A 25497-nucleotide genomic window follows, 5' to 3' on the forward strand; every position below is an offset into this window, starting at 1 on the left:
TTCAAATATAAAATTGGCTTTAAACCATAACAGTGAAATACATTGTTTTTTTGCCAAAAATTATAACAAAAATGAAAACTAAGACTTTACGGCCTTTCTTTGAACGTCAGCGAAAGCATGACAATAAAAAAAATGATTCAAAATGCCAAGAATAAATAAAAGGAGTACTCTCTAAGAACAACGGGCACCTGTTCACAGTTATTTGCTTTTACATTATTGCTCCTCAATTGAAAAATAAACTTAAATAATGAAAGATCAGGTCACTGCTTTGACATTTAGAGCTAACAAAGCCAATTGACCCCGAGGGTGTGACATTCCAAGTTATATAAAATTCGAGCAGTAAAATTGTCACATCTAGCCCTGGCAGTGTTCATTGACTGGAGTGGCAAGTCTTGCTCAATTTATATCAAAAATTCGAAGTTTGAACAAATTTGAACCAAATAAACTTCTACTCTATATATTAATTGCTTTGCTGTAAGATAGTTATGTCTCGACGGGAGTGTCCAAATACAAAAACCTACTATACAGTAATTAATTCTGTCATATTATCTTGCATCATGATGTATGCTGCCCAAAAAGGGCGAACAATACAATAAATATATATCTAATGAAATAACCATCAATGAACTGTAAATTTCGACAGATTCTGTAAGGTAATTCTGCAAAATAAGCATACAATATCTAACTTATCTTGAACATGTGTAGGTTTAAGCAAAAATGACCCAAAACATGTAAGTCCTGTGACATTATCAATTTGGTTAAATCATATTCATTGTGATAACTGACATTTACTTTTATGCCTATACAATCTACATTAATGCTAGTGTTTATAGTTTACGATCCAATCTTGAGAATTGGCAGAAAAAACAAAACCCAATATGTCACAGTAGGTATATTCTTTAAAGAGCCCTCGGCTGTTTGAAATAGAAAATAAAATGGAAATTTACATCCTTCTTTTAATTTTTGGCACAGTATCACATTACGGATCTTTCACAGTGGCTCAACTGCTACCATAGGGACTTGTTGAACCAAGTCCGAAGTCCAAAGTCCCTTACCACTAAGTGGGGCCCCATCCCCAGAAAAAGGGCAGAAGAGCATTAAAAAAACATTCCCGTGGGAGCGGCTCCTACTCATTTAAGTCCACTGACCCCCGCTAGAGTTGGGCTACTGATCTTCAAAACTGTATAGTAAGCTGCGGTGGCTCAGTGAGTTACTCACTTGCTCGCTAACCTGAAGGTCCAGGCTTCAATTCCGGCATAGCTCGACCTTCGGATTTTTTATCCCGGTTTCTCAATGTCAGTAATGCAGGAAAAAGCGTCTAGTCGTTCGGATGGTACAATAAACCGAGGTCCCGTGTGCTACAGGCTGTGCACATTAAAGATGCCTCGACAGTTGTAAATTGAAAAAAAGCATTCTAATGCCTCTGTCCTGACAAAATATCCCTCATTGTACTCTGCATGGCGTTGTCCGTCTTCATTAGCCCACATGGTGCAGAAAAGTAGATCGTAAAACTCCATTCATTTGATTTCATTTTTGCAAAACTGTGTAGTAAAGCAGGAAGTAATTGGTAATTTTATTTAAAAGTTTAGCTACAGTTAAATTGCTATATCGTGAAATTTAAATGGCTTTATACGTATAAATGGGTTTTGCACAATGCAATTGTTATAATAATAATAGTTATAATACATTTTCATTTCATTTGAACAGTAAAACATTTAAACTGGTTTGCTGTGGGTGCAGTATTAACTGACTTAATTCTTTGTATATCCTGTTTAAAGAATGACAGTCTATCATTTTGACCGAATTTATTTTTTATTTGTACAGCTGATTCTTATATCTCATTGATAATGATAAGCGTACAATGACCATTTAATAACCCCCCTCCTCCGAGGCTCCCTTCTCCCCCCCCCCCCCGCCCCCTACACACACTCAAAATAACAAACTAATCTTAAACGTGATATTTTTCCCTCAATTCTATTTTTTAAGGAATAAAGATTATAGTGGGTATTATCGGCGAGATTTGAAAAAATGACAAAATGACATACTGGAAATGAGTTTTTAGATGATGTAACAAATGTCAAATGTTTCTGTCTACTCACTTTACATTGTTCATGGAAATTTAGTCATCTGCATGTTTCATGATCAAGATAGGACTAAACAATGGTTCTTGTATCACACCATTTCGTAATATTGATATTACCGAATTTCACTTTTTTACCAGTGGCTCTTTGGAAAATGTTATTAAAATCGATTCAGGTTGTTCTGACAGTAAGTGTCGAGGTATTTCAGTAGGGCTTAGTTTTGTATAATTCAACACAATTCCGTATAACTTTTTTAGAGATTCTTTTATTTTTTCTTCTCAAATAATTTCATTCGAATGTCGTAATAATTGTTAATTGGAATTTGTATAAGTTTAATAGGGTGCAGTTTCTTAAATAATTGTGTAGGTAAGGAAATGCCATAGGCCACGCCCATAGCTGACAAATGATGACACTTTTTTGAAAGAACCCGTCATAAAATTACCGAAACCAGGAAGAATATTTGATGATCATTACGAAAGTTAAAAGGGAAAACCGTCTTCAAAGAAAAACACTAGTAATAATTATAATAACTTTTGTGAAATCGTAGGATTATCTTAATCTTAATCTGGACTATAATCACTCAAGCTTTTACCTGCGTTGTGACCTATATATAGTCGAGAACGAGGCTTTATTTGACAGAGTGACACCTATGACAAACATGGCGAAAAGTTAGAACTAGCTGGTGGATATTTTAGTCTAGAAAGTTTATTTAAAGTGATTAGTATATTGTGAATTTAAAAGAAATAAATATCAAGGGAGACTGCAATGTAAGTTGTACACTTTTAGATTTATTAACTGTGTTTTGACTGATTAAGAGGACATTTTGTACAGGTATTTTTGATGTCACACCTGAATGGTGAATCTCTACTCGGTCTTATTGACAAAAAACCTGTCTATAGAAGGTACATGCACTATCGCTATCTCTTGTTTAGTATCTTACAAATATTTCACAAGACATTGACCTCATGAATTCCAATGCTAAATAGACTAATTGTCAACTCACGCAGTGAAGTCTTTTTTTAAAAATTCAGATACAGAAAAATTGATTATTTGCATTCCACCAAAGAAATAAAAACACATACCCTTGGTCAATAATTTAGTTACTGTTAAACTAATAGGACGTCTTTAGAGTAAAACTAGTTACAAATTAAGGCTTTTAAAGTTTGAATGCAAGCCTTTGTCACAGAAGAAACTCTATTATTTGTTAAAGACAAATGTCGCATTATGGCAAAGTGCCCAATTGACTATTATAAACGATATATTTCCCATGCATTAGCTCACACAAATTTGCAGTTTATAATGAAGCGTCCAAGTGACAGAAAACTATGTGAAAGTAATTTGAAAGGTACTATGGTAACAGCAATAATTTGAATCGTAAATATTGATAAAGATAATGAAACATCATGGCCTCAATATCGAACCTTGCATAATGCCTAGGTTGAACCCCATTTGACCTCTTGCTAAGCATTCAATAAGAAGAGATTAGAATTCCCACTATCTGGGTCGTGTAAATTAGGGTACGTTCACACTTCATTTTTGAACTGATTGTTTATGATGCAAGACAACTCGGACCAATATTTCTAGGACAACTCGGACCAACTTTTTAAAGACACCTCGGACCAGCATTCCAGGACAACTCGAACCAACTGTCAAAGACAACCCGGACCACTTTTCAAAGACAACTCGAAGCACTTTTTGACAGTTTGCATAGAGAATGTAGTCAATTTAAAATCATGAAATCTAGACAATGCTTGCATTTCTGTGTTTCTTAACTTTCGAGGCTCCGTTTAGAAATATGGTCATGGTCAATGGCTAAGAGTGTAGAATTCCCTTTTAAATTAACTCCTTTATGACTTGAATCTATTCTATATTATTGTGTCCATATCAACTTTAACCCATTGTCAGCCACAGACACAATGTCATTATATTTACAAAAGGTGTAGTCAATATACGCCAATAAAGGGTTTTCTCACCTTAATCGGACAATGTATATGCCACCATCTGTATACTTGCAGCAAATAGTCAGTCTTCATAGAATTGATTTAGTCAAATTAAATGCAATAGTCAAACTTTCGGCAAGTAATTGGTCAAGTAGTTTTGTGGCTTTTCTCACCGTAATCGAGGCAATGTATTTGTCACCAACGGTATACTTTCAGCAAATAGTCGGGCTTCTTTGAATTGCAATAGTCAAACTTTCGGCAAGTAATTGGTCAAGTAATTTTGTGGCTTTTCTCACCCTAATCGTATGTATTATACTTATAGTCAGGCTTCTTGAAATTGATTTAAGTTAAATTAAGTGCAATAGTCAAACTATTCGGAAACCGTAACAAAACTACCCTGAAACATAAAGAAAATAGGGATATCAGGTTGGACAGACGTGAAGGTATACTCGAAAGCAGCCCCTAAAGCAAGTTAGAAATTCAGGCAATCTCAGCTATTACGCACCCACCCCCACCCCCTCGGACGTAAACCTGGCTCCGCCACTGATTACATGTATATGCAGATTTGAATAAACCAACCAGAATTATTAAAATTATTAAGTATGGTGTCTTCTGGTTTCGATGATCACAAAACCGCTTTACAAATTATAGTTACACTTCTGCTCAACGGTTTGCAGACAAATTAAGGCTTTTTTCAAATTTGTCAAAAATAAGTCCATTTTTACAAAGACCAAAATGTAATGTTAGCGGATTTTGGCCGTATAAAAGGATAAACGTGATGTCCGTTGGATTGTCAAAAAATGTCACAGGGAGACAAAAGGGAAGTATGTTAAAGATGTATTGTCATAGAACAATACCATGGCTAGGGGTCCCTTATCACCTTTTATTCTTTGTGACACGGACTGAAACCTTTATATCTGTATTGTCCCAAAATATTGTTAATCGTTGGCTTGTAAAGAGACTTTCTGATGCTTTATTGTGGAGAATATTTACTGCTTCATTTTGTAATGTTCGAAATTCCTTTAGCACGTTTCTGCATTTACGTGTTTATTAGAATAAATGGATGCGGAAATGACGTTGTTATCGTTTTAGATTAGAATAATCTATAATGGGAAAGAGCATTTGAATTTTAGTGATACGTTTGTTTGGTTCGAAGGTAAATCCTTTACAATGTAACTTCCAGGTCTATGGAATTACATGCCTACCAGATCTAAAATCCAAGACTATAACCATGCACTACCAGTACAAGCAATCCCCAGTAAAATATGCCCCTTTTGGACATTTGTAAATAGATATAGTAAACCAAAGGTCACGTCTTGAGTTAGAAATAGTTCGTACTAAAACAACAAAAATATCGACTGGCTTAGTGCAAAACAATAATTAAGTTTCGCTTGAATTTAGTCTAAAATAACAGCTTTTAAGACATGTCATTTTCTACACGGTCACAACGACTTTATTAAATCAGTGTTAAATTTCGATGTTACATTAAACTATGGTGACATTGACGGTTTGTTTGCATCAGAACATTAACAAGACTATACTAAATCATACACCCTTTAAATTAATGGCTAAAATTTCCCCTTTTGTGCACTGCAAGCTAAGAGCTAATTTAGAAAAGACATAGCCCTGTTCTTGTCATTTAAGATACTTTCTTGACGTAACTTGCAATGCTTCCAGTTGTTGGTTTATAAATATTTTTTCATAAAAAGTACGTTTATCTGCCCCCAGTAACGTTTCGAAATGATGTCTTGTTCATTTGATAAAATAGAAAACGCAACATAATGTTTAGCTAAGAGGTGTTGAACAAAACCGGAAATATCGCCATTTATATAAAACCGATGAGCCGGACGTTATGATGATAGTCACAGTTTATCTATGACTAATTTTATCTGTAACTAGAAACTAGTTTTGTGTCTACGAACCGATTGATCTCCGATAATCATTGGAAGACTAACCGAAAAAATTACGTTACTTTTATCAGCTACACAGTGAGCTAGTCTAAGGGATAAACTAAGAAACCGAAATAGGATTATAATATACAGATTGACTAATAGAATCCAAGTTCAAGCGATCGGAATAGCAAAATGAAACCGGAAATCTAAAACAACATCTTGACCACATACATTTGTTCTGATGATTAATATTACACACAAAATAGGGATGTAAAAACAAAACTTAGTGTTACCAAACGAGTCGATTTCCCATGTTATCCTATAAGATGTTGTGCATTTGCTCGTGCTTGGATGTCGTAAACGCAGAAGTCTGATAGTCTGAGTAACCAAAAGTATACAATAGAAGATAACCATGCTTACAACTGAAGCTTTAAAAGCCTGTCACCATTGCGAACATCCGCTCGACATCCCAGTAGAAAACTGTTAATATGTGCAATTTGTGTATTTCTTTGAAACAACGCATTGTATCTTTGAAAGAAATGATTCGTATTGGTAGCCCTTGGATAGAATGTACAATGATGATTGGAAATTGGGCGTTCTTTTCATATATGAAACGTTGAAAATTCGCGTAGGTGTCTGCGCAGAAAGAAAAATCTTGTATGTTTGTACACTATGTAATACTACTCCCAGCTGAAGGTTTCCAGACAGGCGTGAAATAAAATGGTGGTTCAATACAATTCAAGTATCACCAATAATATAATAAAGGTAGATGTGAAACTAGGTCGAGATGATTATAAAATATTTGAGTAGTTAAATAAATAATGGTATACCATGTATAATCAGATAACAATTGACATGACTAGCTCTTTCAGCAGAGGTAGGCCCGGCCTTGCGGAGTGTACTGTGTCGTAGTGTAGAAACAAAAAAGTCTGCATTTTAATCAGATTACGAACGCATTATAGTAGGGGAGTTAGGTCAGGTTTATTTTAAAATCGAGTACACAATGTATATTATGCTTGGTGTGTTGAGACTAATCTGAATGGTATTTTCTTTCTGTGCCTATGAAAAAATGAATTTTTCAAGTTTAATTCAACTTTTTCATAGGCATGTCACTGCCAAACGCAAGGGGGCGACACTTACGAAACACTGCCAAACGCAAGGGGGCGACACTTACGAAATACCATTCAGATTACCCCTGACTAGTATCTGCACACTAGGCATAATAATTGGTACGTGATTTTGAAAATACCTGATCAAGCTCCCCATACTGATTGTGAGAAATGAAATTAACGAAATCGCAAAACTTAGTCGGACAAAATATTGCTTATGTAATCAACAGTAACGGTGATTTACGACACCCATCCATAAAGGCATAAGCATATCTTACATATTCATAGACATAACAATAACTAAACGGGCTGATAACGAGTCATAATAATAAGGTAATAATAGTTGGTTTTGTAAAATGATGCCATCGATAAACTCAGGTGTAATCCATGATATGAATACAGCGCGCAATAAGCATTGAAGCCCTACGCAAAATTAACCATCCAACGCACTATTAACATTCAAGTTTGGATTTAAAGACTGTGAGATTAACGCACAGTAGCAATTTGATGACAGACCACAAACAAGATCCTTCAGACTACGTTTATTAGACGAAAATCACAAACTAGAAAATCAAGAAAATTTACTGTCAATGTCATATCGAATTACACTTATTCATTCTACATTTTGAAGGCTAATATGCTTCAAAGATCAAAGGTTATTGTTAACAGCCTAGAGCTGTTGATTCTTAGTAAAAATGTGATACCAATTTACACGGAAATAGTGATCAACCCACAGTCAAACTTTTAGTGCAGCGATTCGAACATTCGAATTAGGAATTTTAGGTTGTAACATTGCAGCTAAGTAATGTTACGAAAGCACGGGCATGTAGGCTTAACCCCTAGTGAGAGTATTATTTGTGCAGTTAGTTTAAGATTAGGACAAAATCGCAGTTTGTACGGGTAGTCTTGTTTTTTCTTGAATTACACACAACCAATTTCTCATCGGTTTCAAATTCGTCATATCGACAAATGTAGGCCTTTTCTAAATCTTTCTGTCTCTTTGCCCTGTAACTGCCCGATGAAAGTGTGAAAACCTAGTATTGTCGAGGCTACAATAGGGGATGATTATAACTCGTTGGGTTAATAAGGCTGAAGTGATAATTGCTTAAGGAGATTCCCTATACCACAATATTATACGTTGGGTTAATAAGGCGGAAGTGATAATTGCTTAAGACGATCCCCTAAACCACAACATTATGAAATATCAATATTAACCTTAATTCGTTTTCACCCTTTAACCTTAACCCCCTAAACGGGTATTGTTAATAATATCAAAGTACATTCATTAACCGGAAGTACTCCGTCTTGATTACATATTGTACTCTTTACATATTCAGTAACCAAAACAAGGAACTACAAACTAAGTTTATACATAAATCATTTGGAAACCCTTAATCATATGCAATTGTCGTCCTTGGTGGATCTTTTGTACAGAAATATGGCCAGAGAGTCGGTAGACTGTCCTTGTAGCTGTCCCTCTTGTAAATCTTTAGCGGAAAATACCCGACCAACCGTTTTGGCCAGAGAGACGGTATAGATTGTCCTTGTGGTTGTTTAGTTTGTTAATAATACATATCGTGTGTCAATTCAGCATCTATCCAGGACCCAAGAGCTCAATAACAAACTACACGCTTTCTATATTTGAAATTTAAATTCATCATCGAACCATGAAACTGTCCTGAATTTTAACATGATGAATGTTTGGTCTCATAGCTCCAGGGGGAAAATAATTTCACGGTGATTTAAGTATATTTTTTTATTTCCTGTGACCTCGGGGTACATATTGAAATGTATATTATATTGCAATCAATCAGCCGTGTCGTATACAACATTCAAATTAGAAAATTGACCTTTGACCTGATAAAACAATATTTCAGTTTGTCACAAGTAGTGTATATTTTTGGGTACTTAATAAACGAAATAAACAACAAAAGTCAAAATGGTCTTGTTATGTGTAATTATTTATTGTGATCTAATAACATTTCGAAACTTTACATTGCCATCAATTGTTTAAATTTCAAGTATTAATCAGGTAGATGCAAAGGCATCCGTTTCACCACCTTCAGTCCTTTATAATATAAGGTTTGGTTATCTCTACTTCAACTAAATTTGGTGCTCTATAGCCCGTTTTGGTGCACCTTAATGCATTTCATTTCAACTTAATCCCGAACCTATCAATTGTAGTTGGGTCACCTTCGGATCTTTCTCTCTGTCCACAGTTTGCTTAAATCGGATTAAAAAACTCGAGATTAGACTAGAGATTGAACTGGCAAGTTTTGACAAGTTTGAAATGCCTCAAGGGTTTATATTAAGATAAATCTAGATATCCTCAGAGGTTGATCAAAGGGAGGGGGTAAATCTGTCATTATCTGATACCTTAAGGGGGTAAACCTGGGTTTATTGTCACCCTATTATCACTGCGTCAAAATTACAATGTCGAAGCTAGTTATTATTTTGAAAGTCAATAATGCTGCAAAATCCCAAATGTTTTGACTCGCTTCATTAGAACATCCGTGTCCCTTCTTCAGCTATTCATAGAATACAGCAATCTGATTAGAATTGTATGCTCAACTAATACAGATAGTCAATGTGTCTTTCGTAAACCAATATATGTATGTGCATGTAAAGAGACGCCAAATACCGATTTAAAGCTTAAATAAAGTATACAAGTCGAACTATGTTAATAATTAGAGAATTTGTACCACAAAAAGTACAATAATGTGGAAATAATTGATCTAAAGTGGGTTACTCTCGAATATGAATATCGGTTAGGTATTATGTAATATTTGTTGGTTCATAATAGTAACACGGCGTCACCTTTTTACCAATAACGAATAAAACGCGCACTTCTTTTAACATGTAAATTGTAAAGAATTTGACGAAAATAATATATATTGGTTAGGTATTCTGTAATATTTATTGATTCATAGCTTTAAATAATAGCAGTAACTCATTCATAAATCTATAACAAAACACAAGACAATATTATGGTATAAAACACACTTCTTTAATAAGGTTGGGCACATAACGTTTCAACACAGTATACACGTGTCGTCATTACATCTGATGTGTTATATTCCATAATATTGTCTTGTGTTTTGTTATATGTGCTCCTCGCTTCTATATGCCGCTCAAATCTTATATTTTTCATAAACCATTCCTATTTGTTCACATGATATTTCTAATGCAAACCATTTTGCTCGATGCTGGATTATTTAGCTGGTATGTGTGGCTGACTTCCCTTTCTATATTCAGCATCTATATTTTGAATCGTACAATGTCAATGTCACATTGAATGCCACTATTTAAATAATACAATTTGTAGGCTGGGCATTTAACTCTGAATTCAAATTAAATACAGCCAAATAAAAGATTGTCGCTGATGAAAACATTATTTAAATTTTTATGGTCACGTACACCATGTGTTGATGCATTGGTGGCGTTAAAAATAGCTGGATTTTAAAACTTTCTCCATGCATTCAGTGATTCTTGAACACGATGGTCAGAGCATAGGTTTTGTTCAATACAATACATTTATATTCCGGTCTGATTGAATATATGGATGCAAAAAACACTGTCACGCTCGGTTAAAGGTTTAAAGATAGGTTTCCTTACTTTCTAGGTTCAAATTAAGTAAACTATTTGATTAATTGGTGTTTCTAATGAATTATCATGTATTCTTAATCATATCATTATGTTATTGCATATAATTAAGAGTATTAACCAGTCATAAAATGTCAATGTATGTACAGTCTGGATAAAGAAAAAAGACTTTTGACCTTTCTTGGTCGGTCACTCATTGGAATTCTGCTCGTAATTCTCTTCTAATTTTGCGAAATATGAATTAGTTATAGACTGCATGGTATTGACTGGTATTTTTCCAAGTCTTTAGAACACCTTTCCTCTACTTTCTATTCATATAAGTATTAGCATTTTCATAAATGAAAATAAGAGAATCCATCTTTAAAGCTATGCATGAAGGGGGGTGTGTTGTTGTCATTCCATGGTCATAGCAAACATGTTCCGATGTTCAATGGGGAGTAAAATGTGCTTGTCTCTCTGTTATCGTATACAAACTGTTTTTCGTTTTATTGAATTTAAACTGCTCAGACAGTAATAGCATGTATATAAATTGTGATAGGTCAGTCCCCGCGACTAAGATTCGGTTTCTATTTCTTTGTTAATTTGAAGTATAAACGAGTAGGCTGAAGAAAACAGGTTTTGTTATTGATATAAGAAAAGAATGTAATGTGGGTTTTCAGTCGTGAGCGTGGGATGTTAGATATCTCGGGACAAACCGTCATTGTGTTATATATATATATAAGTATAAATTTCTGGTCACACCGATTTGAGACAGTCATTTCTGGTTCTCTTTCCTGATTTCAATTATAAGCACAGATGTACATGTACAGTCCATTAATTATTTGCTTTAACATAACGAAAAATGTATAATGAGTTGAATTTTTTCAGACGTATTTGGTCGCTTTCGGAACGAGTGACCCCCCCCCCCCCCCTCCACTCCTCTCTCCTGTCTCCTGTCTCCTTCATAGCACTCGTTGACTAAGGTTTTCAATTCAACATCCTGTTACAAGAAACCACCTACTTGTGGCATTTATTTATAACTCACAAATTATTTCTTTTTATAAACGCATCCATACGAAATAGGTCTCTATAATCAAGCCGAAAGCTTTTTGATAAATCATTGTTCAGTATCGTATAGTATACCGTTACAATACAACCATCCAAATCTTTTTTAACAAATGATCAACTAGAATAACCCCTACAAGTAACCAAATTCTGTGTTTTTATCAATCCTATTTGTATTTAACATTGATCAAAGCTGATTATGTTTGATCAAGATATTCTTCAGAATACATCCGCTTTGCTTCAATCACACTCCCCAGCAAGGATGAGAGTGTAATATTAATTTGTCATGTTTCAATAAAGTAATTATTGGTAAATAAGTATTTACTTTCACATACTTATGATATGATAAATGGCGATATTTATAAAGTTTCCTATGGTTTTACAGTTTACACCATACTGTTGACATTATAATGACATAATAAACCGGCGGAAACACCATCAGGCGTTCAAACTTTTATTACTAAGTCCTTGAGTTTTTATTGGTACTATCAATTTCTTATGTCATTTTTTTCTTATGAAGTTTGTCAAAATTTTATCACCATCTATAATTTATAGAAAACCTTGAGTGACGTTACGTTACTAGTCCAACAGTCTTTCCCATCTTGAATGAATAAAACAGTAAAACGTGGACGTTACGCCAGCGCTATATATTTGGAAACTGGTGGGGCTTGTCGGGTTAGGAAATTTAGGTTGTAACATTGCGGTTAAGCAATGTTACGAAAGCACAGGAACAGGCATGTAGGTGTAACTTCTAGTGATAGAGCAATGTTTGAAAACTTTCAAACGCCATTGGTCTGAAGACATCCAGCTTCAAAATGTTTTTCAATGGAGTTTTCCCGCGGAACAGTGAAATTTTATCCATTAGAGTCAAAAGTTATAATTTATGATAAGATGTCAAAGTAATCGAATCACGTGGGCTGAGAATAACAATTATTCAAGAAATTGATGATGGTCGTAGGTTTCATGCCCAGAAAACGAAAAGTCCCTTGTTATTTAATTGACTTTCGCTATCACATTTCTCTTCTCGCACCTAAAATACTCTAAGGATGGTGAGCTATTATTAAAATAGAAAAAAAGCTAAGATGAATTTGTGTCGAGGACAGTTGACAAGTATATATCAGTCAACCAGCCAAGCGACGCTTATATTGAGGTCACATTACCTGGTGGTAGAATTACCCAATATTTACTCAAACCTTGGACCACCTTCGTTTATATCTACATATTTATCTACAACTCGCCCTTTTTGGGGTTAAAGGTCAAATTGGGACAGTTTACAAGTATTTGAACAAATTCCAGTCGAATCCGAAAACATTTTCAACTGCACAGTCTTCATTACCGTATTGAGCAAATACAAACACAAGACAATATTAAGGCACAAGCACATTTCATTGATGAAATATTAAACACATTACGTTTCAACAGAAATTATACGTGTCGTCATCAGATGAAATTTACCAAATAATTTATCTTTTACTATGAAATATACTTTTCTCATACCTTTTCAGATGTAAAAGTTACAAAAGGAAATATTGCCCATCCAAAAGGCAAAATTTGTCGCGACCGATCACCCGAATTACATTGAATGTTAAAAGGGATATAAAGACGACAATCGAACAACCAAGAACATCGAGTGTTTCTGTAAATGATCTTGCTTGTCGTTTTTGATCTGATTCTTAGACCCTTGCATCTCGTGTAATCTATCTTTTTGAAATTCGCAAATGTCTCAACCGAGAAATATTTTCTGAACCCCTTTAGGACAATAATGAAATGATAAACTTATTAACTATGTATCTATGATAGATATGTTGTATATACTGAAGCTATTTATGGCTAGCCTGAGGCAAAACAGCAATGATACTCTCTCAGTACTTAATTTATTATATCGTTTTTTAATAAATACTCACAACAAATCACAGAATGTTGACAAAAATGACCTATCGCATTTTAAACCGACTTGCCAGGAGTTAACTTGCTATGATAATATTATATTTTATTGCAAGATTAAAAAAACCCACAAATAACAGTATGTTGAAAAACATGACCTAATACAGTTTAAACCGACAACTGGCATGTCCGTGTAAGATGGGTATACAAAAAGTTCTAGACACACTCGCAACTGTAAGCAGCACTCTCCAAACAAGTAACTATTACAGCTGACTTAGCATAACCTTTCGAAATGAGCACATTAATGCTTTATTTAGAAATAATTGTTGAACATAATAGGTGTATTGAATATTCCCTTATCCTATCGATAGCTTAAGTATGTTTAATTTTTAATATGCTTAGTAAGTATTATTTGTTTACATGACTTATAAGATTTACACAATAAAGTTATATTGACACTACAATCATTAGTCATGTCACACCTTCAACCTTCCTACTTTTTTATTACATTAACTTAGTGAACATTTGTACACAGGTGTACATCCGGTGACATCTTCACATGGTCAAGCTATTACGAACATCGTCTTAAACTTTTACTTCAATAATCATATGGCAGATTGTAAATGATCGATATGATTGGATTGTACGCTAGCGAATACAGACAATCAGAGGCCTCGGCAAAAAGTCATTATGTATACGATGACCTCAATTCATTTAAATTACATGTAATTGATTTCAAAGATATTTGCTGAGGTTCATGATTTTACCTGGATTCTCTGTACCCAATTATAAGTTGGATTGAAAGGAATAATGAATTTTTAACTGTTATAGTGTCGGGTGATCAGGAAACATGTAGTCGATCTCGTCACCAGGGCCACGTTGTCACTGATTTCTTGTAGCAGTTTTCTCAAAAGGGTTGACAGAATGTATCAGGTGTTTCGGAAGAATCATCTTGGTCTGACTAGTTGGCGTATTTATTTCAATTCTTATATCTAAATGGGTGACTTCATTGATATCAACGTTCTTATTATACACACAATTTATCTTTAGGTATAACGGTGTTTGACTTCAGATCACAATTTATTAAAAGAAGGGGGTCATCGGCTTTTGAACTGGAGTAGGTCAATCTGACAGCCTTTGACAGTGGGGGCTTCAGAACCCTAAAGAGGGGGGTGGAGGTTTATTAAATATAAAGGGTACTAATCCTGCATTTTATGCAATTTGAAAAAGTATTCTTTTAATATCATTACATTTTTGCAATGGAAAAATGCATATTTCCACCAATCAAGTTTGTTGAGCACGCCACTGACCTTTATATTCATGTATTTCGTATTCCCATTGCTATATACCTGTACAGGTTTAAAAGAGTTTCAATCCTTAAAACAAACACAGATTTGAATAAGTAAAACAAACATTGAACTAAAAACCAAAGACTAGATCACTGTGACACCCAGTAAGTTAGCGGGAGTGCTAAGTACTTGGTAAATATAACATGTACACTTCAAAAGTTAACGGTGCAGTGTTATTTGTTTTGTTGCAAGTCTTTAAAATTCTGCATATCATGGTCAAATGCCACTCTCAACTTCGGTAGCGAAATACAATAGAGGAAGGGTTGTACTGTTTGAACTTCTCGAAAATGGTGGCACTGGTTATGCTGTGACCAGGGAATCTTATAACCTTAATAAGGTCACCGTGGCGTTAAAGGTCGGATTTAGCCTTCATTGTAAATGACTTCAAACGCTTTGCAAAAATCAGAGAATTATATGCAATGTATGCTCATGAATCGTGCTCTCTACTATACTTTATAACTGAATATCTGTATATAAATACACTGTATAGGAGTTCTATTGTAATTTTCTCTATAGTCATTTTACGTGGATCGTCTATGTTTGTATATTAAGAATTGTAAAAGTATGTCCCTTCAATGCAATGTCAATGCAGTCTTTATTGACGTTTTTAAAAGGATAGTACAATAATCACTATTTGAAAGAAAATACCGCTTATTTATTCGAACAACTGTCTATTACAGTGTCATTAAGGTAGATCGGTCAACTGTAAAAACAACACATAGTTAATAAATTTATCCTTGTGGAGGTTGAGAGTTTTGTTATCTTTTTTATCCAACATTTTCTTAAATAAAAATATGCGGACTGAAGGAATACATTCTCCTCCTCAGAGCCTTCATTTCTGACTGCTACTTTCTTTTGGTATTTATCTATGTAATTTTTCATAACTTCTAAGTATAGCTATAACAAAATCTAACTGGTAATGGTAAGGAATTGGCAAAACCATTTTAATTGGATTAATCCATTCACCAATACAAGTTGAGAGAATAACTCCTTTTAGAGTCAGGACTCTCGGACTAGGTCATTAGGGACTTTGAAAGTTAAATAATTATCATATCTTTTATCTCTAAATGGTGCAATATACATTGTAATATCTATATATGTATACGAATATTTATAATACCTAGATACGAACTTTATGACCATTATACTTATCTAATTTACAATGTAAGGTTTATGTTTTTTGTCTTCGGAGTATAATATAATATTCTAATTGTCGCCTCGCAAATAAAAACTTTTCACAAAATATCACATTCTCGCTTTTTGTGACACCGGTGTATACCATGTAAAAAGCTTTTCAGACAACCCGGAAGGTGACAGTTGAGAATCAACCCTATCACATTCCAGAAGCAATAAGATTCCCTTTCTTACGCCTGTTTTCTTGATTTGGATAATGATATTATGTAATTTAAACATATCTGACCATATATTCTTTTATATTTTCAGGTCTATAGGTTCGATATTGGGAGGGGTCCCGTCCCTGAAAAAACTTCAGGGAGCCAGTAATGATGATTGGGTAGACAGATTGAACCATGTTTGGACGGTGTTCCTCTTCGCTCTATTCGCCATTGTGGTCAGTACGGGACAGTTCGTGGGAGATCCGATCCATTGTTGGTGCCCAGCTGAGTTCACAGGTACGTCTGGCGTTATTGTAGTTGTCAAAGGATTGAACATAGAACGATCGAAACGTGGTTTTCTTGTTAAAAAGATTCGACGTTTTTCAAAGAATATAACTTCATTGTCACGTATCTAGTGATATTCGGATAATAAAATGGCTCAACGAATAAGACTGCATTTCAGAACAGTATTCAGTATTCACCACTGTTTACAGTCTGTTCTTAACTTATATATTTTATTATAAATATATACATGTAACCAAAATAAACAATATAAAATTTATTCATTATAATGAAAGAACCAACTAAATTGTCTGGGATACGTCCTGAATAAGTAAGACTCTTCTCCACACTACAATTTTAATGGTCTCGACCACTGAGATAGATTTCAGATTGGTCATAAACGCTGCTCTGTATTCTACTTTATGTGGTACCTACTGTAACCAATTCTATGGTTTTAATGATTGAACGTGAAATCTTTTTTGCGTAAATCTAAGTCAGTCCTCTGTTAATGTGATTTGAAATTTGAATGATGCAAATTGATGCTATCAGTGTCCCGATACGCATAATGTTTTTTAGAAATACTCTTTATATACAATCCCATTGATGGCCCCCATTCTTATAATGTGGTATAATGACTACCTTTCAGTTATAATTCCCATAGTGACTTTCTTGTACAAATGTCTGTTATAACTGTATCGTTATTTTCCAGGTGCATATGTCGACTATGCCAAGTCTTACTGTTGGATTAAAAATACTTACTTTATCCCCATGCAAGATTCCATACCGACGGATATCAATGTACGGGAAGATGAAGAGATCACCTACTATCAGTGGGTGCCTCTGATTCTACTCTTTCAAGCCTTTATGTTTAAATTCCCCAATATCATGTGGAGAGTTTTTAATGGCGGTTCTGGTATAAATTTAGATAAGGTAAGAGATAGAAATTGTTTTTGTGCTAATAAGGACTATTTTGATATCGAAATAAAAGGGGTATAATCTGGTTAAACGAAACCTGGTTATCAATTGTTAGATTGACACATTAACATTGATTTTATTCTAACAACATTGACTCTATGTGGGAGCCGCGGTGGCACGATAACCTGAAGGTCCAGGGTTCAATCCCGGCATAGGTTGAGATAATACCTTCGGATTTTTCAACCCGGTTTCCCCCTGTCAGTGATGCAGGTAATACGGGCTGACATGAACACATTTACTTTTATTTTATTTTGGTAATATTCGTTCTTTGTGTCCGATGTGATCTTTATATTGAGCAGCTGTAATATTGGTTCTTTGTTATTTGAAATTGTACTAACTATATGTGAAATTGTTACATCCTCACATTGCAGATCAATTATAGTAAACTCTCTCTGTAACAATGTCGTGTTGTTCCCATCACCCTCAACTGATATTGAAAATTGAATTTATCCATTGCAATGTCGTAACATACACATGGTTTTGAAACCTACTCTCAGTGCAATTTTTTTTTATTTTGCAGGTTGTAGAAATGGCTGAGAAGACTCAGATGGGATCACCCGATGAACGTAAAACAACAATTGAACACATCGCTAAATATTTAGATAGATGGTTAGATACACACAGAGAGTACAAATGGAACATCTTAGTCCGAGCTAAACAAACCATGGCAAAATTCTGCTGTTTTTTCTGCAATAAGCGAGCTGGAACCTATCTCACTGCCTTCTACCTGTCAATCAAAGTTTTATATGTTGTTAATGTAATTGGTCAATTCTTTTTGTTGAATGCATTTTTGGCTACAGATTACAACCTGTATGGTTTTGAGGTTGCTAAGATGCTCTCTGAAGAGGGTCAATGGAAAGAATCGCCGAGATTTCCCAGAGTAACGCTCTGTGATTTCCGCATTCGTCAATTACAGAATATCCAACGTTGGACCGTGCAGTGCGTTTTACCGATCAACCTGTTTAATGAGAAGATTTTTATAGTCATCTGGTTCTGGCTGGTGATCGTCTCTACACTCAGCTGCATCAACATGGTAGCCTGGTTCTACCGAGTTCTACTTAAACGCAACAGAGGAGCATACATCAAAAAATTTCTGAAAATTAACAACGAATTACACACAGCCCAAGACAAGAAAGACTGTGTTAAATTTGCAGATCAACATTTGAGAGATGATGGTGTTTTTGTGTTGAGGGTTATAGCTAAGAACTCTACTGACCTCGTTGTCACAGATTTGGTCCACGTTATGTTTGATTTATATAAAAAACATCAAAAACCACGCCGAGAGCCCAATGAATATGATCCAGAGTTCCCCAATGAAAAAGAAGCTCTAGCAAACGATAATTAACATTTATATAAATGAGTAAACATTTTAAAACTTTGTACGAAACTTTTTTTAGTTGAGCCCAAAGTCAAATAACATTTAACGAACAAGTTTTACGAGTAGACTCGATCATACTGCTGAATTTTTATGTCAATGTTTAAAGTAGACAATTGGTGTCTGGAAGATCGAAAGAATTCAACTAATATTTTGTGTTTGTTTGGATTCTATTTTTAGCAGAATATTTGGAGCATAGTTTGCTGAAGTGAAGATTATGTGGTCCAGGCAATCACGGTTTTGTTTATTTTGGCTGGAAGATTTTTCGCAGTATACTAACAATGGTAATGTTCTGTATGAAGTGTTTACCTGGCTATGTCTCTAAATTCCAATCACCATTTAAAGAGGGTTTATTTGATATGCTCATAGATAAATTAAGTCATTTCCATTATTTCGTTTCGTAATATTGACGAGCCATTCTTATAAAGAGGCTCAATAATCAAAATATTGTTTTTCCATAGCTCAACTATTTTATAAGCTGCATATGTAAATTAAGCACAAACTGGCAATCGTATAATAAGATTCATATCTATGCCAGGAACTGGCAATTTTGTAAGAATGAGTTACAAACAGAATACAATATAATTGAATAAGCACACTTCTTTTATAAATTAAATACATCACGTTTAAACAAAATTTACAACGTGTTTGTGATTTTTGAATATCGTTCAAGTCTTATAAAGAATAGAAGGTTTTTTCATCGCATTTCCGTAGCTTATTCTATTTTAGGCAGCATTCGTACCACATTCCATTCACACTGCAGTAATTTAGTTTATTGTTCAGATGGTACAACTGTCATCAAAATGAAAAACAAGGTCACAAGATTTCTTTCATTCCAAAATGGCGATAAATGATATAATTATCAAGACATTTGTGTCATGGGTACATCCGGTTAATTACTCGTCAAGTACTGGGACTAAAATTGATTAAAATTTTTATATAAGGCCCCTGATCTTATCCAACTATAGACGAGGCCAGTTCACTTTTTTATATGGCCAGACAAATTCAATTTGTCCTCTTCGTGGATGGTATATTGAACAATCGGTTTGACGAGAAATTAGCCCGATGTATTCACAACATAACTAATGGCATTACCAAATACTGTGATAACACTTATAGATTTTTTAACGAAAACGTTACTGCTGACAATCTTAACATTTCATTTCTCAAATGTTTGAATATTTTGTTTATTTCTTTGTTTGTAACATCATATTGTTTCTCACAATCACAGTGGCTCAACTAGTATAGGGACTTTTTGAACGCGGTCAACGCGCAACAATCCTAATGGGTCCGGAGGGGCCCCGAACCCACTAAAGCCCAACATTGGTTGATAAAATGAATAAGAAAGGCTGCAATAAATCACCCTGCTTCATACCCGTATATGTAACCAGATTTCTTGGCTTGGCTTAGATTCTTACTTCATTTCATATTATACAAATTAGTAATCTAAAAGCTTAAATCAAAATTATCATTTATCATATATTCTGTTTGTAGTTATCTTCTTGGAGACCAATAATTGGTTGTGAATATGTATACTGCTTATATAGAGGTATACGATCAAAACAAATGAAATTTATGACCATTCTAAGAGGTGCTATGACAGATCCTTGACAGAATGTGCCTTAGTGTAAAATCTTTAGCTTGTTTTATATATGTAAATAGTATATTTTTATATCCTTTATATAGTATGTTTTACATTAGAAGGTGATTTTTATTTTTTGTTTTACACTTGCTCCTTGGTTTATACATGTAGACTGATTCAGGAAAATTAATAGCAGCAAAAATAAAACCAAAGGCATTTTCTTTAGTGGAAGCACATCAATAAGGCATTGTATAATTAATACCAATATAACATTTAGACACGTCATTGCCTTCCAACATCACTGCCTTGTGCCTTAAAATATCATTGAACTCTTTAGTGCTCAAAAGCAACATCTATATGATCGGCCTTTAGTCGGACAACGACGCACAGAATATTGTCAGTCTATGTTTAGTAGAATACATGACCTTTGACCTCGTCGGTAGTCAAGATGCCATTGCCATTGATGCTTCTTAACACGAGCCTAAAAGCACGAGGTATGAATGAATCGTCCCCAGATATGCACAAACGAAATATCATTGATTGACTGATGTCTTTGATGACGGCCCTTGCTAGTTGTGAACGGAATGATCAAAAGGCACTCAATCCACTGCTCTTCCTATGTTATACTGTATTTTAATGATGTTTTATTTTAATGATGTATATTTTTTATCATGATATTGTAGAGTTCAATAAGCAACAAATACCAACGTCTTCCACACGATAGATATATGTTAAATATATAAAATAATAAAAAAGTAATTTTGATCACATTCTTGTCATTAGAAATATCTATGAAGAATTATAAATTGGTGAGCCCAATCCACAGAATGCAGAAGCGACATAGATCCTGCAGGCCCGTAGACAGACTTGATTGTTCGGAGGGGAAAGTAATGGAATTGGCCGGTGTTAGAATTCTTTCAATGTGGCGGGTATTTCCCCTGTAGCGGCGGTCAAAAAATAGTATCACTATATCAAAATTAGACCTCTATAAATATTTTATTAGTGTAAAAGTTACTGTACATTAATTATTATTTTGTCGGACAAGTCTGGAGTTTTCTAAAAGAAACATACTCTGCACATTGCTATTTGAATTATAACAAAACGTCCATTTTCCCATTAAAAAAAAACAAAATGTTGGCAAATACGGAATGAAATCTTGTGAGACTTTCTTCAAGTGGATGATGTAATCGAACACAGCTTGGCAACACGTGACATTCTTCGCTCCGAATATTTCGACTTACTATACATTATAGTTAGCATAATCCGAACAGTGATATATCCTTAGTCCCAATACCATCGCTTTCTTTGCTACAACAAATATCTCTGATATAGTTATATAAAACGTGTAGGATAGTCAGTGGCGCATCTACATGCCTGGGGGATGTAGGCAAAAATAAAAAGTGTCTCTCCGAGGCAAGAAATTCTATTTGGGATTGTAAAGAGGGACACAGTTGCCTTCTATCCATACAATCCCTTTAATAAGCTTACGTTACTGACATGATTTAACGTAACGTAAGAACTCTTCGGATAAACTAATCTGTAATATGGAAATCGTTATAGTAATAAAATGATAACATGTTTTAACTGCTAAACTACTTATAACAAAGAGACGGATATATTATGGTTCAACTCAGTTCCATGATAACAAAGCAAATAACGTTTCTTCCTTTCTTTTGTCGCTCAAATGCTAGACGTATGTAATTTATTGCAAACTACTAAGAGTTCCTCGAGACACTTAGTGTTACCTTTGAAATAGGGATCTGTATCTCACAAGGGTCCCGTTCCACAAAAAAATCTATGATCAATTTTGTGGTAAGTATGGTGTTTCTCAATATCAAATTTTACACTTACGACAAATTCATATCGTAAGATTTTTTGTAGAACGGAGCCAAAGCGTTTCCTATCTTTAATGATTCAATGGATTGTAAAGAGGTTTTCTAAACTTCCCGCGTGTATCGGGACGATTTATGGCTTCTATTTTCCATCAAATTTTCCATCAGATGTCTGTGGTTCCTGAAATTATAGAAATGCATACGAATGTTACGTCATTATCGAAATACCTGCTTGTAAATCATGTCTCTGAGTACCAACAACATGTTTATTTGGTTCTGTTTGAATATTTCTATAAATCAAATTATAATAGTTAGGGCGAAATCGAAACTTCATTACGACTATAATTATTTCAAAATATTTATTGCGGATATTGAAAAGTCGGTTGGGGCGTTGGTTCTTACATGACGTCAATGTACTGTATCGAACAAATGGCACTTGTGGGTTTTAATCTCGGTCAGTGTGAAATTCTGATGACCTTGAAGTCATCTTCAGTCATAATTCCAATCGACACAGCTGTAAATGGGCACGGAAAAGGTCAAGATCAAAACCTGTATTTTTGCCAGCAAGAGGGCATGTCTTACTTAGCAGAACACCCAATGATACTGAAAGGCCGATGACCTTGAATAAGACCAAGAGGTTTGGCCAAGGACCAGCTGGTAGAAAGGATCCTTAACTGTGAGCCTAAGTTGTTATCCTTGAAAAATGTGGCTGTTTGTTTCTTTTCTTTCGTTTTGACATGGTGCAAACAAATGGGACGTAAAACTCCATTCATTTTATTACTTTTAATTTCTTTCGTTTACTCTGATTGTTATTATTCTATGCTCGGTTTTCTTCCTCCAACCACCACCTGTGAGTATTTACCTGGTATAATGTACAGTGGTATTTCCACCATATTGAAATCATCTCCAACTATAACATCATGATACTAACATCTCAATCTGCTTATTATTTCCACATTTCACGATATTTGTAACCTTTTATTCAATACAATTCCACGGGAACCAGCGATCATGATTTTTAGTATTGTCTACTATTATACGATAGAACGTTATGTTCAACTGTTTTTTTTTTGCATATTGTCACTCCGAGGTGTCTGTGTCATTTTTAAGAAACAAAAAATGGGCAGGGTTCGGTATCCTATGATAGGACTTTATGGTCAGTTGTGTTTTCGTATATTGCATCATCCCGGGGCATGGACTGTCGGAGATACATTTACCATCCCCTTGATAAATCGCACCTTAGTCTCAGAAATCCTGCCCCCTCCCCCTTCTTTTGTTGTTAGCTTCCCGTCCCTCTATTGTCTGTGTCATTTTGTGGACTTTGAGCTCTGCTTTGCTTCCATTTTGACTGCTCTGCGTGTGTGCCATTAAATAGATCTTTTAACAGACTATAAAAAGGTAGTAGCTGGGCGCCATCTTATCTTTCAAGAGACTCGCTATCTTATTATTACAGTTGGTATTTCTGATGTAATGATGCTAGATAATAGGTTATACTTTTATGTATTAGTCTCATAACCAACAAATGTAAACATGCGTTTGTGCTTTGAATGGTTGGAAACCAAAACGTCAAACGCAACATATGAATTTTCGGAGACATAAGATCTCAAAATCTATTTGATACACAGAAAATGCACGGTCGTTCGAATTTAACAAGTTTATAAAGTTTATTGTTAATGTCATATTTTGAATGTCCGTTAGATTGTGCCTCTCCTATCGTGATGTGAATCGACATTGTTGCTATCTAGTGAAATTGCCTTTTATTCTGATCTACTTTCAATGCTACTGAATGTTCGATGACCTAGAATAAGATCACGAGGTTTGACCAGCTGGTAGAAAGGATCCTTAACTGTGAACCCATGTTGTTATCCTTGTAAAATATGTTGTCTGAGTAAATCAGGTTTTTTTTAATTTTTTCGATATTTTTAAAGAGAATTGGAATATCAGACTTAAAATAGTACTGATAGTCTTAGAATGTCTTTGGGTTGATAAAAATATAATCTTTTGTAAGTTTACATTGTAAAGAAACCGTTTCTCTTCTAGAAATATCAACTCAAAAACGCCACAAATTTTGGCTGAAAATTGTCCTCTGTAAAGACATAATGTGTGCATATGCTTTTATTTTATCAATGCAAAGACATTCTTAGACTAACAGTAATATTTTGAGGCTGCTATTCCAATTCTCATAAAAATAATGGGAAAAATTCAAAAAACCTTTTACGTTGCTCTTACAATAGTTGTTTCTTTTCTTTCGTTTTACTCTGATTGTTATTTATGCTATGCTTGGAGCCATTCTCGGTTTTATATTTCTGTTTCATTTTATCATTTTACGAATTATTGAGGGCCAGGCTTTGGCCTATAGAAACCCCTCTCCAAATAACATATTTCCTCTTCTATCGCAGAGCCTACCAAAAAGCATAAAGAACTTAAAGATAAGGTAATAGGTAAGGTAATATACGCCCACTGGCAGCTTTGATTTTGAATAAAAATATTTAGCAGTACAGTAACAATCACCAGTATGGAATGTTAAACCTTCAGTCATACACTTCTTTTGAGCTCTTTAGGGCGATACTGAATAATATTGAGTATGAGTTATTGCCCTTGTTCTTGAAAACGTGTTCAATTTTTAGCTCATGAAAACTCTAGAAGGCAAATATTCAATCTTCAGCGCGGGACTGAATAATAAAACCAAGTTTTGTCAAAATCCAGCAAGAATCATGCCTTTTAGTGTTTAAGAGCTAAATTTGAAAGCGTTTTCAAGAACAAGGGCAATAACTCATACTAAATATTTTTCAATTCTTCTGATTTTCAACAGGGTTCCTCCTTGGGTGATTACGAACATTCACATCAAGTTTCATCAAAATCCGTCAAGAATTGTGCCTTATAGAGTGATTACGAGCTAAAAATTGAACTCGTTTTCAATAGCAAGGGCAATAACTCATACTAATTTTTTTCGATTTTTCTGATTTTCAATAGGGTTTATCCTTGGGTGATAAAAAACACTCATGCCAGGTTTCGTCAAAATCCGTCAAGAATTGTCCCTTCTAGAGTGTTTACAAGCTAAAAATTGAACGCGTTTTCAAGAACAAGGGTAATAACTCATACTAAATATTTTTCGATTGTCCTGATTTTCAATAGGGTTCATCCTTGCGTGATTACGAACACTCACACCAAGTTTCGTCAAAATCCACCAAGAATTGTGCCTTCTAGAGTGTTTA

At 34.5% G+C, this 25497-nt stretch overlaps 1 protein-coding gene across 1 annotated transcript; it reads left to right on the forward strand.

Annotated features, from left to right (window-relative positions):
• Positions 1–16292: 16292 nt before the first annotated feature.
• LOTGIDRAFT_220783 (hypothetical protein) lies at positions 16293–19547 on the forward strand (the record flags this gene model as incomplete). The annotated part of the gene is made up of 3 exons (XM_009064780.1): positions 16293–16533; positions 17228–17448; positions 18014–19547. The coding sequence occupies 3 exons, from the start codon at positions 16293–16295 to the stop codon at positions 18836–18838; spliced, it is 1287 nt and encodes a 428-aa protein (XP_009063028.1). The 3' UTR covers positions 18839–19547.
• Between the last annotated feature and the right edge of the window lie 5950 nt (positions 19548–25497).

This window comes from Lottia gigantea (assembly GCF_000327385.1).
Source record: "Lottia gigantea unplaced genomic scaffold LOTGIsca_65, whole genome shotgun sequence".
Taxonomy (NCBI): domain Eukaryota; kingdom Metazoa; phylum Mollusca; class Gastropoda; family Lottiidae; genus Lottia; species Lottia gigantea.